The 18,164-nt window shown below is 37.8% G+C and overlaps 1 protein-coding gene across 1 annotated transcript in view; it reads left to right on the top strand.

Annotated features, from left to right (window-relative positions):
• Positions 1–18,164, top strand: part of SPPL3 (signal peptide peptidase like 3) — a 62,703-nt gene that overhangs the window by 12,043 nt on the left and 32,496 nt on the right. Inside the window, exons 3-4 of the mRNA XM_059827908.1 lie at positions 17,084–17,178; positions 18,110–18,120. Of these exons, the coding sequence (XP_059683891.1) occupies positions 17,084–17,178; positions 18,110–18,120 (106 nt within the window). The remainder of the gene's footprint in view (positions 1–17,083; positions 17,179–18,109; positions 18,121–18,164) is intronic.

Below are 18,164 nucleotides of genomic sequence, written 5' to 3'. Positions count from 1 at the left end.
TATATATTTATCTTGCAGTGCTTTACAATAAGATTTACATGGTGAAGTCGGTTATTAGGTCCTCAGAGGCAAGACAGTTGGTCCTGTCTCTTGTGCTGGATTATTTGTGCTTTTCAGATGAGGGCTGCCTGGTTAGCTCTTGGTGTAGCAAGCTGAGCAGTCTCTTCAGTTCACACAATTAAGACACCTTGGCAGGCATCTGACCACGATGGCTGTGCAAAACCTGCACTTGCCTGAACGGGCTGAAGGACAGTCTCAGCACAGCAGTGTTGGCGTGGGGCTCTGCCCTTTGCACTGGGTTTTCTCTTGTAGAATATTGCAGGCTAACAGATGTACAGAAATTTCCCTGCATATCCTGAGAGTCCTCTCTTTCTGCCACATAATTAATCTGTTTTCTTTTGTCATTGCCCTTTTTTAACTGCTCGCTGGCACCATGACAACCATAATATTCTGCATATGATTGAATGTTGATAAATACCTCTGGGATGATGCACATTGGCTCAGTTGCACATTAAATGAATTGAGCCCTAGATCTTCAGAGGATGATACTCGGGTAATATAGCTGTAAGAGGAGGAAGGTAAAGTTGAGCTATTAGTTGTATAGAGTATTTATCTTGAACAATCTTATTCAGAAGAATGCCATTTCTGGACTTGGATGACTGACAGTCTCTGGGATGAGGCTGAATTGCATTACTAGAAGACAGGCTGTGTTTTCTTATGTTAAAGACTCAATTGTCTGGAACCTTGTTCAGATAACTTACTGCTTCAGTTCTGGAAAACACTAATATAGTTTGCTTTCGTTATGGTAAAGTGTGAAAATTTGTATCCCTTGTTACTAATGGTAGCTTTGAATTTACTGTTTATAGTTTAACTCTTGGAAGTTTTTTGTAATGGAATTTTTCCGTGCTATTAGGAAACTTGCCGTTGAATATCCTGTTTCTTGGTACTGCATAGGAAACGGATAGCTTTGGATGAACAGGGTTCTAGAACTCCATGGCCATTTATTAATAGCATCTATATGTCTAATTTGGAAAGGCTGCAATGTCGTAGTCTTTCAAAATTTAGACCTGTTTGTTGAAGTAAGATAACAGAATTTCCTGACCCCTCTGGACACTGAATAATGCCCCCAATCAGCTGAAGAGATCCAACTTACCCTCCATTTCTCTGGCTTATTAATTCTTTTGCTGGCAATTTGTGCAAGGGAGAGGAACAAAGGAAATAATTTATAAATAGTTGTAGGAATAGTGTGAATTCATGATTCTTAGAAGGTATGGTGCCTTATCAAGGGAGTGATGTCCCACATTTTTTCCATGCAAGCTATTCGACACTGTAAAATTAAGCAAGTATTTAGATTTTCTTAAGGTTGTGGACACCTGAGGACAGTCACTCTGGAAAATGCCCAAGTAATAGAACCTCAGAGTGCTCTTATTTTGGAAACAAAGTTTGTTTTGAGTAGTAGATGTTTTGTAACTAAAAGTGTCTTGGCTATATAATATGTCAAAATGTTTTTTAGAAATCAATGCTAAGTGGCTGTTTTTTTGGTGGTGGTGGGTCCTCAGTTAAATTTTTAGCATGTTTGTAACTAAGCTTTTTTTTCCTTTTTTGTTTTCTTTGTTTTTTAAGTTTTAATTCTTGTGTTACTAAACTTAAAGATACCCCTCCCTCACCATTTCTAATACATGGCAAGTGGGGAACATAAGGCCAAATGGTAATAAAAATCCTGCACAACTCTGTAATACCATTTGCAATTTTCATAACAAAAGTAATTTTTTCAAATCTTTTTATTATGGTATAAATGTAGCGGAGATGTACCAGAGCTTGCTTTTCATTTTGCAATTAGGAAAGTGATTAACCTTTGTCAAGTTGGGGCTCTCTTTCCCTGAGAAGAAAGATCACATAAATGGAAGAAAGATCACGTGAATGTGAAGGTGCGCTGGGTAAGGTTCGAGATACGTGTTGTAGCTCTGCTGCCATGTGATGAGCAGTGTGGTTCCTAATTCCTCTTAAGGTGTTGCTCATTTGAGATCAGCTACACAACCTCCATGCTGCCTAGCCAAGCCATGCTTTCCCCGCTGGAAAAACTCTCTTAAGAAAAAAATGGGAAGAGAGCGGCTGAGAAACCCATTATGTGACTGTGTTTGTTGGATTTAGGATCCGTGTTGTTGTTTTAGTGACATTAAGAGAGAATTGGAGGTCCGTGATCTCAGCAGAGTTTAGTGGCAAGGTAATCAGTTACCTGCTTTGGTTATTAACAGCCACAGTGTTCTGTACCAAGTGTAATTTTCACAGTAAGACATATTCCATCTCTATGGTCGAAACGGGAGTTACAAGCTGATATGTGCTCCTGAATCTAGGTCTCCTGTTCAATCTGGGATGTAGCCATTAGTCTGGCATTTTGTCTAATAGCAGCTTTGGATTGCATATGCTGGAGTTGAAAATATTTCTGTTATATCACTTCTTGGACTCGTTACTGTAAAGTGCTTGTCTCTTAGAAAATACAAGCAGTGTTACAGATCATTAGTATCAGCAAAAAAATGATAATATTAACTGTTAAAGGACTCTCCTTAAAAAGAAATTCCCTGGAAGTACTCATTAAACTTGCCTGTATGGACAGTTAGCTCTGGGCAATTCTGTGATGCTTTTTCTGGCTTATTTGTTTATTCTGACACTTAAGATTGTTTGGTTTATTTGCTAATTATAAAGATAAACACTTCTGCTGTTCTAGAACATCCTCTGTTTTAAGATGCCAGAAACTTGGGCTGTCTTTCGTAGTGTCACTCGACTACTCCCAGCTGTTCAGGAGAAAGAATGATTGACTCTGGAAACACTAAACTTAAGTTTATTTTAAATTAAGCAACCTGTATATACAAACTTTAGGAAGAGCTTCTATACTTTGGGGCATTCACTTGGACTGGGTTTTTTTGTTTGTTTTAGGAATTCATAATGGTTTAGCTTCTTGAAAGAAAATAATTTCTATTGAATGGCTTATGCTATGGCATCAGAAGTCTGTAATCAAATGCTACAGACACTACTGTTTTGCTACAACTTGCCTGTGACAATTGTCTGAACATTAAGTTAGGTAACTGTCATGGATGTGCTAGGACATTTCCAGGCTCAGCTGCTTAGATTTCTCATAGCTCACCGTGAGAAGCATCATGGCATTCATATAGCTATACTGTGTTTTGTAAAGGAATTTTTCACTTGTGCAGTAGCCTGGGCTTGGACGTGGTAGAGATGCTTATATTTTTGTTTGTCTTTTGCTAATAATGTCTCAGGTGGCGTATCTCTAGCCAATGTCTTCTGTTTGAACTTTCAGGGAAATCATCATTCTGTGCTTTGGTTATTTCCTTATTACCATGGCAAATAACTCATGCTTCTAATTGAGACACTGTTAGAATTGCACAGAAAGATGGGCAGGGAAAGAATACAGCCTGCTTATGCTCACAATTTATCTGTCTTACAGATTTATAGAACAGTTATTGCTAAGGTAGCTCACAGTCTACGAATGAAAATATATACCCTTCTGATTCATGGTATCTATCTACTGAAGGTAGAAGGGAAGAGCCACATATTTTGAAGAGCCTCGTTTTGTCTGGTGTGTATGTAGGAGAAACATTGTGCCCCGAACTAGATTTGTGTTCCACCAGAGAGGAACACATTCAGTTTAGTACTGAGGGCCTGAAACTGGGAAGGCCATGAGTTCCCTGAATAACTGATGACTGGCAGTTTCATGCTTTAGCAGAGTTTCTCATGCAGGTCTCAGAAACCAGAAGGAGACATCTTTGTAAATTGTGAAATGATTGGGAAGCCATTGCAGAGTCTGGGAAGTAAGTAGTAAATCCAGAAGACTATTTTAGTGTTGGTTGGAGTTCAAAGAGAAATTAGGAGGCCTGATTAAGGTATGTGTTAAACATCTGGGAAATATCAACACTGAAGAAAAGTGATGGTAGTGTCTTTGTTGTCCACATCTAGTAGTGGAGACTACAAAACTAATGATAATTCTGTCATATGTTGCGACTGCATATCACAAGCCAGAATGCTGCTTCTGCCTCTTCTCTTTTCCTCTTGTTATAAGTAATAGGGATTCAATTCCGTCTTGTCTGAATTGTGGTGGATAATTTGCATAGTCTTTCCTGTCTTCAGAAAAAGTTATTAGTAATTCTTGTTTAATACAAAAAGATGAAAATCATCAACATTGCCAATGACATTAGAGTGAAAGATGTCTCCATTATGGCAGTTCATACTGCACCATGTCTGTAAGTGGGTAGTGCTGCCCGTTGCACATCTACTGCAAGAGAAAATGAGATGCCTAATGTTGAAAGACGTGCTTTTCTGGTCTTTCTTAAAAAAAAAAAAGATACTGTTTTCCTTTGTCAAGGACCTATGTGATTAGATATTTATCCTCCTTCATTCCCAGGGGAGCAGACATTGTAGCTCATACTTTCTGTTTTGTGAAACAAGATTTCATATAGATGATTATGTCTCTAGAATCTATGCCATTCTCCCCTTAAAAGGAATTGATAAGCAATTTGGCTTTCTAAAACATGAAAGAAGCCTGGAGCAAACTCCTTGTCATCACATTCCTGATCAAATCCAGCATTTGCCTTCCACAGAGTTCCTAATATTTAGTGATGTCTGTGGTTTCCCGTGGGGTTGCTTAGGTGAACATAATAGGTGAGAGCTGTTGAAAGAGAAAAGAATGAAGACTGGCTTCATCATGAGCTAAAGCAGGTGAAATCTATTTTGGATTGTATATGTGTTTTGTAGGTAGTTTTCCAAAATCATACTAGTGTCAATTCATAAGTTTCTTACCTTCACAATAAGCTATTCATCAGAGAAAGAAAATACCAACTATTCAACAAAGTTTATGTAGATTATTTAATTCTTACTCATATCTGCTTCAGAAATTATGGGGTGATTATTCACATCGTCTTAATTTTAAACTCCAAATGTAGGACTGCGTAAATACCCGAACTGAATGGAGAGACCAGAGGATAATTGCAAACCCTCGGTAGAAGCGTGCCTCTCTCCACTGTCTGCGTAGGGAGCACAGTCTTGTAAATTAAGTGTTTCAGATGCCCTAGGTAGGAGGACTTGAATAACCTCTGTATCCATTTGCTACAGCACCATTTGACTGAACATCTCAAACAAATTTATAGAGAGCACGACAGTTGAAAAAAAGGGAAGTGTTCCCATTTATCTACTGAGGTGTCAGCAAGTACGAGTTGCTGTCTTAAAACTTCGCTCTGACTTGCACAAATGCAATTGCCTCAGCATCTCCAGCAGTATCACAAACAAATGTGAGCCCTTGCCGTAAGATGTATGCTGTGAGTGTGGCTCTGGATGCGTTTAGCATTTTTAGAACTAGTTTGGGGTTGAAAATATGCTTTTCAAGAGTTGCACTGTTACAGTAATTTCTGGAGAGATTGGAGGAAAACATTTGGACAAACCAATGTTAAGTCCTGAATAGAGAAAAGGCCTCTTCAATTTTTCATTCAGAAATCACATCTGTCACTTTTTTGTCACTTTCTCACATTAAGGTGTCACCCAACTTTGTTCCTTTTACACAATTACTCGCTTTTTCTTGCATTTCAGATACCTTGATTTAGAACTTTCTTAAAGTTAAAATACAGGAAACGAAACAGGCAGGAAAAATATCTTAAGCTTTGTGCTGTTTTGATTTTAAATGGCTTAATCCTGCACTTTGCTTCCTGTGAAGAGTTAGAGCAGTTTATGCCTTGTCATCAGCCTCTGCTCGTTTCCAGAGTGGTAGAGAGAAGCCTGAAGAGAAAGTCTTTTGCATATGTGCGTGTGTGCTTCTTTCCAGATACAGTGACAGGGACTTCAGCTGTGGTTTGTGCCTGCACTTGGGAAGCTCCTCTAGCCATGCTTTAGTCCATCCCTGGAACAGCATCGTTCTAGCCTTCATTTGCTGGGCTTGACAAAAATCTGGTCTGGACTGTCTGGGATCGCTGATGTAAGTCTCAAGCAGTCACTTGGATCTTCACTGTTGGAATCTGGGGAAGAATAATATTTAATGGAGATAAATTCCAAAGCTCCTTCCTGTTTCTCATCCAGAGGCTTTTGATATTTTCACACACTAGCAGCTATGCGAAAGTGACTGTTAAATGGCTGTATAGGAGGTATTAGTACTTGTATGTAGACTGAAATCACACTTCCCAGAGTGTTGTGGTTTGTTTTTTTCTAGCTTGGGATGGATTTGAGCAGAGCTGATTTTTTTTTTTTTTTTTTTGTAATAATTTAACAGACAGAGCATGAGTTTGTTCCAGTTAGAGGTTACTTATAAACTTCAAATATTAAAATTACTCTTTGAACGTCCAGAAGCAGCAGTACGTTTCTTCTTCTGCTTTCTGTGTCTTTGTTTCTGTAAACCTTTGGAAGTGATGTCTGTGAATGAAATGTATGTAGTTTACTTTTCTGTTTCTGATTGTAGTGTTTGATTTGCAACTTTATGCATGGCTGATGAAAGTTAATCACTTACACATTGATTAAGATAATTTTCTCTTTTTGTATTTCAAAAACACAAGATGCAGTTGCTCATGCATAAAATCTTAACTTAAGAAGTCCCCCAAACACCAAGCAGTGATGAAATAGTGTCTTAAAAACAGCTTAAAATTTATGGTAACTACATCCTCACTGTGCTTTACATCTTATGCAAAAGTTTTCAAATAAAATATTAAGGATGATTAAGCAATATTTTTAAATTATTGGTTTTACTTTGTTCACCTCTCTGTCCATTCAAATCTGAATAATGCTGTGAAAGTGAAATAGCATTTTAATGTTATTATGGACTCAAAACAGCATATAGTTTTTAGTTACAGGAATCAAAGCAAAGTGACAAACTGAATGTGAATTATGTCTAAATTTAGTAGGTGGCTTATGTATAATACTTAAACTAACAATCAACACAAAATGCTAATATGTTTGAGTCAGCTTTGTCATCTTGCTACTACGTTTTTCTGAGTTTAACTGTTGTAGTTGAGTTTGTCATCTTCTAGTTCTGATGTGAGTGCTTTTGCCTGTAGGATGCTCTGGGATTAAAAGAGTGTTCCAAGGGTGAACGTGGTTATTTTTAGGAAGGTTAAACATCTGGATGTTCACTATAAAACCTTTTCCAGGAAAGCATTTTGTTCCTGAGCAAGAAATATCAGCAGAAATATAAATGCAGCACAACAGCATGTAATCTCTAGCTTCCCAGGGGACTCTGATATTTTCAGACTGGTCTGTTGCTTAAAGTAACTCTGAGGATTACGGAAGGATATTGGGAGGATTTACCTGTGTAGTATTTTTGTAGGTGGCTTTGAGACACGGGAATCCAGAAGAGGGATGAAAGCGAGCAGAGGTGCCCAATTAGAAAGGAAGGAATGGTTATGGGGGACATAAGAAATCCTTTGTAATGTTTCTAAGACTCCGGGTGTTTGCATTTTGGCTGAAAAAAAGTAGATAGGTTCATTACTAGAAAATTGTCCTCTGTCAGTGTTAAACAGTTTTCTGGATTCAGAAAATACAAAAATGTTACAGGTACAATATAGGATTTGGAGAAGAAAACTTAGGCTGTACATAATGGGTTTAAGGCATGCCCATATACAGGGTGTGTGTAAGGGGAAAAACCTCAAGAAAGTTCTGAAAGTTAAATGAATTAAATGTGTTTAACTGACATAACTTTGTAGAGAGCTAGACTTCTGTTTTATATGAGCTGTCTTACATCCTTGATGATACACTTCTGAAAGCAGTATTCTGTATCCTGGCTGCCTAGCTTGAAACTTGAATGGCTAGAACAAAAGTCTTATGCAAATATGCTAATGTGTTTTGAAATTCCAAATTTCAGCAATATCGATTGCTAAAAAATTGCGTTTGCAGATGAGGGGTGTTTTTCCCCCCTTATCAGTTTCCAGGTGCTGCTTAGAGAACTCTGACATTCTTTTTTCATTTTCTTCATACATTTTGAGTATCTTTAGCTCTACACTTTTTTTTTCGCTCAAGCAGGAAAACTTAAGATTTTCCCATTTCAGTTAGTTACTATACCAATTTTCTAATACTGTTGGTATGATGGTAAATATATTTGTGGTGAGGCAATTTTTTTAACTAACTGATGCGTAGGTGGTTTATGTACCCCTTGAGGGTTTCAGAACCTCTTGTGTTTATGTATTGAAAAGCTTATGTCTCTCCAGTTGTATATTAGCTGGTCTAGTAAGAGATTGCTCCTCTCCACAAATACTGTTTGATTTTACTTGCACGTGTTACGATAGCATGAGACTGTTGCTGAGTTGAAAAAATGGTTTTGTTTATCTGAAATGCTTAAATCTGGTCACTCACTTTAATTTGTATTTTGTTATTCACTATGTCTATTACATGAAAATGTGGATCGAAATAGATGCTGAAGGATCAGCATTCAGGCTTCCAGGATGTAAAATTTCCTGGAAAGCTGAGTCTTCTACTATAGCATCAGCAGCACGTCTTCAAAACCACATAGTGTTTGTTTTATAGTAGCTCCTAGATGCCAGGCATATATTAAGTCATTCTGAGCCTGCTGGTATATGGACATCCCTATCAAGCCCAGTGGTTCTGTATTTTTCCTAAAAGTATTGAGCTATTAATTCCCTAATCCTTAGGGAAATTATTTTAAGTTAATGTAAAAATTAGAAACTGCTGTTTCGGTGGTCTTCAGGATTCATACAAAAGTGTCAGTTTGCACTTTTCAAAGCAATTCTGTTAAAGATGGGAAAAATAGAAGTTAACCAGTCTTGTATTTATGAGTTTTCCTTCCTATCCATGTGGTTGGAGCTGTCATGATTTTTAATACCACCTGAAAAATCTGATGCGGCTGCTCCTAGCAGCGCTGGATTGCACTTCTGTCTCGGTTAGAGTTCTGTTGTTGAAGATTTAATCTGACTCTGCTGTAACATTTAATGAATACCTAAGTAAAACCATATTTTTAGAAGTGGATCAGTGCTCTGATGTGTTCCAGTTTGTCTAGTGTACAACACCAATTAAATGAGTACAACTTGAATTAATGAAATAAAATGAATGTTACACTGAGAGGGAAACGTGAACAGAAGTTACCATCTTGGGTCCTTTTGCTACGGACTGTCAGTTGTATATTAGGATGACCATTGCAAATTAATGGATGACCTGTGAATAGGAGAGAACTTACTATCCTGCGTAGTTGTCTTGATGCCTTTACGTAGACGTTCGCTTTTTAAAAGGCAAACATTTTGTCCAGTAAAAATCTTTTTGGTTTCGTTTGGATTTCTAGGAGCTTTTGAACCTAGTTCCCCCTGGGCTTGTGGAAGTATTACAGACTCACCCTCTGTGTTGTCCGACACTGCAGTTGGTGCGTACGTTTCAATTCTGTGTTTGTAGAAGAAGAATGGTACATAATGCAATGACAATATCTCTCTGGTAGAACTAGTGAAAAGTTTCAAGTGGGCGTAATTTGATACTGGTCAAATATAAATTTCACTTGGTCCTGTACATGAAGCCTCATACTTCAATATGTCCATAAGGTTTACGTGGTGCAATACTGAAGACATGACAAGCTGCTGTTGTGAAAGTTTGCTGTTAATAAGCCTGGCAATGTTCAGAGGCTCAGCATGAGAGATGCCTCTAATAATCTGTCTGAACATTATCGTTTCATTAAACCTCTACTATTTAGAATAAGTGAGTACAAAAGAGCAGTAGGACACGTTCTCCTTCTTTTTCTTGTTTCTCAGGACTGGAAAGAGCATACTGGATAATATGGTTGGAATGGGTCTGTTTGTTTTTTGTGTTGTTTGGGTTTTGGTTTTCCCCCCTCCGAAAGCGCAACACGTGAAAGTGGAAGAACTGCCATCTCTTGTGTTGTCACTAGTGTTCTCGTGACTATGGAGATGATAATCTGAAAATGAACTTGGATTTCATGGTGAAAAAATCGTTCAACCATATCACTTTACCATTTGGTGTCAGGAAAGAATATGAATTCCCCTATTGCTAGTAACACAATTTTAGGTAATTTTAATCTCATAGTTCCCGCATTTGGTGTTTCCTTTTGCCTGTGTGTCTGCTTCTCCCCCTCCCCTGTATTTTTCTAGGCTAAATAAACTCAGTTCTTATCTCTCCTAGTCATCTTAGAAACTCTTCTGCCCTTGTTCCAGTGACAGGCTGATAATTCTGCTCACAATAAAACTAAATTCACACTTAAATACCAATGCCTGCCTTCCCCCTTAATAGTCCTTTCTCCTTCCTGTGCTGTATTTATTATATGCTCTCACAAAACAGGATTAGAAAGAAGAGAAATGAAGAGGAGAGAACACCTCAGGAAAAATGTGACTACAGAAGTGTCTACCCAAAATACTACTATTAGTAGGCTCAGTAGTATGGGAAAATCATAATGCTCATAATGTAAAACCTTAATTGACTTCTGTACGAAATCATACACAGTTTTAACAAGTTAATTGCATTAGAGTCTGTTTATATGCATTTAGTGCCATACTAACAATTTAAGCTGAAGTTCTACTTCCTAGCTTCATGCTACCCTGAGTCACCGAGCCTTTGGCACGGGTACCTTGGAAACATGCTGCATTAATTGTCTGTATTTCTTTGTAGTGTATCATTTTGGTGCTTTATACTCAGAAATTTTCTTCCTTGTAATAAATACATTCAGTTCTCTGGTTCCCTTGTTTCTGTTTTCTTTCTGTACTGAGTAAAATAGCCATTCTTTCCCTTTGATTAAGAGACTGTGGAGTGTGTGCTTGTGGGTGTGAGAATTTTAACTCGAGTTAATGGGGAGTGAATGACTTGCATCAGAACAGGAGCAAAATCCCAGTTTTAAGCTTAATTTCCCCCCTCCACTGCCTCAGCTGTAACTGAACTAATCATGGGAATTGTTGTGTGTTCAAATACAGCTTTGTGCATTCTCTCTGGGTGGGATCCATTCAGCAGCGAAAAGCTGCTGTTTGACTTACTGGTAATGTAGAGCCTAATGATGCTTGGAATTTTTTTGCCTGTTTAAAGGAGTTTATTCTTTGTAAAGAAGTTGTCTTGCATTTGCTTTTAAAAAGCTTTTAAAAAGCAAAATATGTTGCTGTTTGATTTTTTAGAATTACACATCTGATTTTGGGAACAGCAATGCATTATTCCTCTACAAATGAAGTACTGGAACCATGGAATAGTATCATTACAGTATTACAGAAAACCTGGTGTGAGATTTTTACTTAAAGGTTTTCATTCACTATGTGTAAGGGATGGGGTTTTTTTATATTTTAAACTCCTTACTTTTCAATTATATTGGAAAGTAGAAGGGGTGTTATTTTCAGTCAGTGCTTTTGCTTCAATGAAGAAATTAAACATACCTTAAATTTTCTGGGTTTAACTGCTGGTAGTTCCTTCACCCACTTGAAGCTCATTTTTCCCCTGCTAGCGCTTTTTTCTTGTATTATCAGGAATAACGGTGATACTTTCTGCTTATACCAATATGCCTTTTGATCATATTTGTATGTTTGGAGACTAGATTGATTCATCTTACATGTTTGACTTTTGTGTGTGTGTCTGCTAAAGTAATCTGATATTACTGTAGAGCTTTTAGTCTACTACAGACCCGAAAAGCTTCTTGTTGTTCTTGAGATGAACAAGTATAGACCTGAAGTCTTACTATCCCCCACTTTTCTAAATATAGAAAAACTTAAAGTCTGAGTGGCATGGTTTTAAAGTACTCAAAAATAAGGCTGGTCCAATGTGACCAATTTTATAAGCTTATTTTGGTGCTCTGGGAATATGTAGGAGAGAAGGTTGGGTTTGGGGTTTTTTTGTTTGTTTGTTTTTTGTTTGTTTATTTGTTTTATTCTTTTAGTGAAAACATAATTTTGTGTGTGTGTGTAAGTCACTTTTACAGGACATATTATTGGCAGAGGTTGTACATTAATTGTTTGGCAATAGCTTGCAAAGTCAATATGAATCTCTTAATTGTGAGACAGAGATGAGATATTTGCTCACCACTCTCTTCCTGATCCAGATGGAGCAGCAGTGAAGAGGGGGACAAATATTTGATTCCAAAAAATGAAAAATCACACATTTTATCAGCTCGGACAACATTTAGTTATGGCTTAGAGTCCTCTGAGATGCTGTTGGCTGAAAGTAATAAGTTGTGCCATAGTAGCTGTTTTAACAGTGTTGAGTCATGATATAAATTGCTTGTCAGCATTTTTTTCACTGCAGTGGCTTCTAACCCTGCTCGGAACAGGTCTTCCTGCTCCTGTAAGAACAAAATACCCACACTGAGCCCACATCAAGTGCGTTCTGACTGTACTGTGGCTGGCAGCAGTAACCGTTAGGTTGTAGACATCTCACTGTATAGCTTGGACGGGCTTTGTTATTGAACGAGGGATTCTTGTGCAGAAGGGATTTGTACTCATTCTTCAGGCAGTAAATGGATTTTATTGTAAGCTGGAAGTAGGGAGCATCCTCATGTTTTAGGTGATTACAGTAATTGTTAATGAGCTTTTCTGTTCAGTAAAAAAAGGCTTACAGAGATCAAAACATAGATGGGAGCCTAAGGTGAAGATTTCGGGGAAGTTATCATCATCTTCCTGTAACTAGAATTAAGTGCCATAAAATGAAACCTAGCACTAAGCAGTCTTCTGTCTAATGCAGAACTGTACTACCAAGGGGTTGAAAACTCTGGGTTGCATATATGACTGGAATATAAATTGATACCTTTATAACCCTAAAAGGTCTTAGCTGTCAAAATTGCAGAAAACTTTCCTGCGTCAGGGATAACCACTGACATTTCCAGATGGCCCTTCCTGAAAGCGCAATGTTGTTTGGATCATGACGAGGCTGTCTAGCATGAAACTGTAGACAGTTTGCACAGTGGTATGCTGTAGACTTAAATTACAGTAACCACTCCCTTGATTTGCCTTTTTTTCTGATGTAAAAAGGGCTATTTGTGGAAAATTCATACAGTTGAAAGTGGTAATTTAGATAGAAGAGCTGTTTCAGCAAAGCTTTGGGGTAGGCTAAATACTGGACTGACCTTTGCAGAGTTCACTGGTCTGTTGGAATCTGAAAATTTGCATAAAGAAATAAGCTTGTGGCTCTGGTGAGAAAGGATTGTGTGTAACAGATCTTGATTTGACCTCCTGTCTTCTCCCTCCTTCCAATCCTCCTTTTGATTATTTGTGGAAGGTGGAAACAGTTTTCCGGATGAGGAAGGTCTTCCTATGCGGTCAGTTTGTTCTTGTGGCTAAGCCGCAACCTTCTTGCTTTGTCAGATATCTCATTCATATATTTATGTATATTTTCATAGTTATATATTTACATCTTGTTCTGGTATTTGTTGATCTTAATTCTTCCACAAAAGCATTATATTCATATTTTTGTTTGGCAATTTATACACTACTACAGCAAAACTTGAATCTATCCTCTACAGTACACTGAAGTCTTCTATAAATTGAAGACAATTACAGGCAAGACAATTGCTTTACTTAGTTCAGCAAATGAGTCTTATCTCTTTTTCTCATTCTCATGAAATATTTTTTTTAACATACTAATAGTTCAGCCCTTGCAAATACAGTATGGGTTCTTCTTGTACCTTACTGAATACCCTTACATGTTAATGACTGTCTTGTTAATTGATGGCCCGTGCGTCAAGATGTTACGCTGTGGTCGGACCATGCAGCTGTAGCAAAGGTATCTGGAAAGCTGGGAGTTATAAAAGTGTACAGGCGCTCAAAAGGCTTGTGGGGACAGATAACTTTATTATAGTTTTCAAGAGATGGATACTACTGCATGCTGCAACTGTAGAGTTCACTAGTGAAAACAAATCTGGAAGGACTGAAGTAGTACAAAATATGATAAAATGTTGTCATAGATTGCAGCAATTACAGTACCTGTGGTCTGTTTTGAAAACCAACTTAATTAAACCAGTGCTGACTTCTGTGTAGAAGGTTAGTTACAGGGAAATAGGAAGGTTAGTTTTGTTTAATTTACATTAGCTCCTTTCGTCTTTGCGTCATACCTAGTAATTGTGCAACTGCTGGCCTGAATGAAAACTCACTTCACAAAAACGATAATTTGCCAGGTCAGCTTGCTGGTTTGCTGGGGTAGTTTTTCCACCTCTTTCTTCTTTTCCTGCCCATGAATAAAATTTTACTGGCAAAACCCAAGCTAATTGTAATGGCAAATGTTTGAAAAAGGAGGTTTTGTTGGCAGAGCTCTATTAACGTTGCTGAAGTCAGAGGTGAGCTAACTTAAGGTGGGTAAAATTTACAGTGTAGGGCTGGCCTGTTAGCCTCTCTTGCCTCAAAGTTTTGATTTTCAAACCAACATAGGCAAATCCTATCTTAAGCGGGACTCCTTTAGATTTAACTGTCAAGAAGGGGTAAAAGTAATAGCTGTTTTAAAAAGTAAGACCAGGGCTGTGCCTCGGCTCAGCAGTTTGCTGGGGCTGGTCTGTAGTAGGATGCCAGTATTCTGGGACAAGTTCGCTGATCTGAAACAGCTCCATTGAAATAAACATGACACAATTAAAATACAAAATTGAGTAAAACATTCACTACTAACAGGCTCTGTGTTTGGATATCAAATGTGTTTTTCCATATATTCTTGTTCAGTTTAACTCATTGAAATGATACCTACTAACTTTTCTTCCATGGGGATCCATTTTTGCAGATGTCATAGTGTGGATTTTGTTCACATTTTCAGAACATGTTTGTAGTCATGTATACTTGTGATACAGTTTCAAATCTACTTCTGGAGAGGATTCCTTGGCTGGTGGTGAAATATATTTGGCAGTAAAAGCATGCCCTGTTTTTCATGACATCTTGTTTTTTCTTTCTTTGAGAAAGAAAGAAAGAAGGATGGTTCCCAGGTCTTTGTCTGTTTTAGAGCAAAAACCCCCAAACAAATCAACCAACCAACCTTCCTCAGTAAAACAATGAACCTCAAAAAAGTCTGTTTATTTTTGTGTGTACGTAAGAGGTGAAAATTATGTATCCAGGCTCCCATTCACTCTACAAATGGATAGTATGAAATAAAAAAGCCTGTATTTTCTGCTGCAGCAATGTCAAAGGCGTTCAACATGTTTTTGGATATTTATTTTGGTTCTGGCTACTTAATACTCAACCAGATATGTGTGTCCAGTGCAACTTATTTGAAGATGTAATTTTTCTCCGTTAACCACTGATTACAAATTTTGCTTCCTGTTTACTATGGTTCCAGCAGAGCGGTGGGGAGGTCAGGAGCTGAGGATGCTTTTCAGGTACAGGAACTCTGTTCTGTGCTGGATGGAAATAATGCTCCTTTCAATGCGTAAGGTATTCTTATACTTCCATGCAGGGACTGGAAGTTGTGCTCCCATTCCTGCAGGGAAGTGAGTGCTCCAAGCTGAATGTGAAATCTGGAAATCCTTCAGTTACTGTAATTCTTAAGCACTGTGAAACATGTAATTCTTTGTTCTGTTGGCAAACAGTCGGGTGAACTAAAAGGGTAGCTCAGATAATGTTTTTAACAGAAATTTATTTTTTTTGCAAGGTTGTGTCTGCTGATGCCTTACTGGCGACGTACTTCAGTTTCTTCTCAAAGTGGGCTCAGAGGAGTGTTTTCTCTTAGCGGTTTAGTTGGGAGCTTGGCATTTGGTTTGGGGGGATAGTTTTGGGAAAGCAGCGTTCTGGAAAGGGTGGAAGAGGGACTTGGGTTTTTTAGTTGAATGTGTAAAAATAAAATAATAATAAAAATATATATTTGGTATCTAATTGTGTGAAAATGTTGTTCTGAGCCCTGTGTCTGATAAACAGCAGAATTATTCTCCAGTTACAACTTTGAAATGCCTGCCTGAGCCCTACCAAGTCTGCGTAGGAAAATCTGGTTTTAGTGGGACATCTCAAATTACTCCTTTTTTCACTTCAGACTTGCTTTAAGTTTTTTTTCTGATATGTTCCATGTTTCCTTAAATTACTTAGACTTAGCAGACCTTATCTGCACGTGACAATGAGATGAAATTGTAAACTTACATTAGAAAACAAGCTATTCCTTTAACGTAAGTGAAGCCATAGCAATTTGCTTGTTTTTCCTATGAATCACACTAAAGAATGGAATAGTGTTGAGATATGTTTACAGCTGTGGGTGCTATGACTTCACACTTAAAATTATACCTTTAACTGTTACACTCAGATTTAACTTTGGTTTGGCAGCAAGTCTAATGGAGGCTCTTAAATATGTATTTATCTTGCACATGTAAGGCAGTTGAAAGAGGCTTTTTAGTTATACCCTTGACCTGGAATCCAGTAAAGGAAAAAGTAGTATTGGTTTTACCTACGGAGTGAGTCCACCCCCCAACCGAAATGAATATTTGCGCAATTAACTGTAATTGATCTTCATGTACATGGTGGTGCTGCTCTTTCATGTGCCCTAGGGCTGTGCTCTGGAGTCCTTGAGTTTGATTTGCTCGTCTTGATAAATGATGCTACAGTGATAGCTCACAAATGCCTTGCACTGTAGCATGAAAAATGAATTGCTCTTAGCAATAAATTGTCCTGATCACTGTATTCTCTCCTACTTCTTTTAAGGAATAAAATAGCTAGTAGAATGTTTGGAAAATACAAGAGACAAGTAGATTCAAGAAAACATTTTCCTCGTGAGTGGCATACTCTTGCATGATCAAAAGCAAACAGATGCATTAGGGTCATTGCCGCAGTGTGAAGGCGAATGTTGCCTACAGCTGATAGCTCCAAAAACCAGCGGTGGGGCAGGGGAAGTGATTTGTAAAATGTTCTTCAACTTGTCTTGAATTTACCAACTAGTATTTCTTGACTTTCTGTTTTTCTATTGCTATAGCAATCACTGATGTAATAAACACATTAAATAGCTTTTGCAATGTATAAAATTTCAAAGGAGGGGGGGGAGGTGGGATGTGGGAACTTTCTTGATCCTTGATTTTATCATTTAACACCAGATTTCCAGCAAAAATTGGTTGTTTTTTCTTCTTTTTTTCTGGTTCCCTTTGAAAGAATTGACTGTCTGCTGAGATGGGACCCTCAAACTGAATGCATGCATTCAGCAAGTTCTGAAAATGAATGATGAGTAATAGGGCAGGGAAGGAGATGCTTCATTGTCACCTTTCCAATGCTGGTACCTACCTATGAGGAGTTTTCTTTTGAAGAGAAAGGAAATTGGGAAAGTGGGGTACGTGGTTTGGTGGGCATGGATTATTGTCACTTACCTTGTGAGGAGGCAGTGGACATTTGATAATAAAACTGATATTTTAATTGTAGATGAAGAGTACCATATTGATTGAATAAATAGTTGTGGCTTGTAATGTGGGCTGAAGAGTATTTGAAGTTTTGTGTGGTCACTTCTCAAGCAGCCACATCTTGCAGAAACTGAAATATGCAGGTGAATCCACATATGGATCCTGTTTGCCCCAGTTGTGTCTGGTATGAGAAGCTCCCCACGAGTTTTGAAGGATGTTTTGTATAGGAGAAAAAGCATAGACTAAAATTGTAGTCAGAAAGACTTATATTAGGTGTCAAGAAAAGTCTTCTCATTTTACCAGTTGAGTGTTTTAAACAACAGGTGAGGTAAACATCTGTCGTAACATTGTCTTTCCCCAAAGTAAGATCAAATTATAACTCAAAAGAATTATATGATCTCATGACATTCCTGTCAGTGTGAATTTCTGTGATTCTGTGATAGATGTCTGCAAGGTGTAGATTTGGTCCCGTTAAACAAAGTAAAAGACCTGTCTCTTCTATTTTAATCCATCCTTACTCTAGCCTATCTAGTGTGCTTACCTTCCTTTTACAGTTTTACTTTCCTTAATCTTGAAAGCGCTTGGATATTATGATCACTGATAAAGAAAAATACCTGATGAAATGCAATCTTCTCTTTTCATGTGAACTTTAGTGGTTAGTTCATCTACTGCATTTTTCAAGTTGATGTGATTTATTTGTTGCTCCATTGTTTGCATTCTCATGTGTGTACAGTAAATGCAGGGAAGGTTTATCTTGCTGCTGTTATAACAGCTTTTGTATGAGAATGATTCATGTCCAGGGCCTTTAAGCATGCATTGCTATGGAAACTTTGGTGCACAGGCTTCTCCTTCCCCCCTTGGCAGAATTTTTCACGGTAATTTCTCTTGTACCTGGAAGTCAGGGGAGTGATATTTGCTA

The sequence above is a fragment of the Gavia stellata genome, chromosome 21 (assembly GCF_030936135.1).
Source record: "Gavia stellata isolate bGavSte3 chromosome 21, bGavSte3.hap2, whole genome shotgun sequence".
NCBI lineage: Eukaryota > Metazoa > Chordata > Aves > Gaviiformes > Gaviidae > Gavia > Gavia stellata.
The sequence above is the reverse complement of the archived record's forward strand: the minus strand, read 5'-3'. Positions and strand labels throughout refer to the sequence as shown.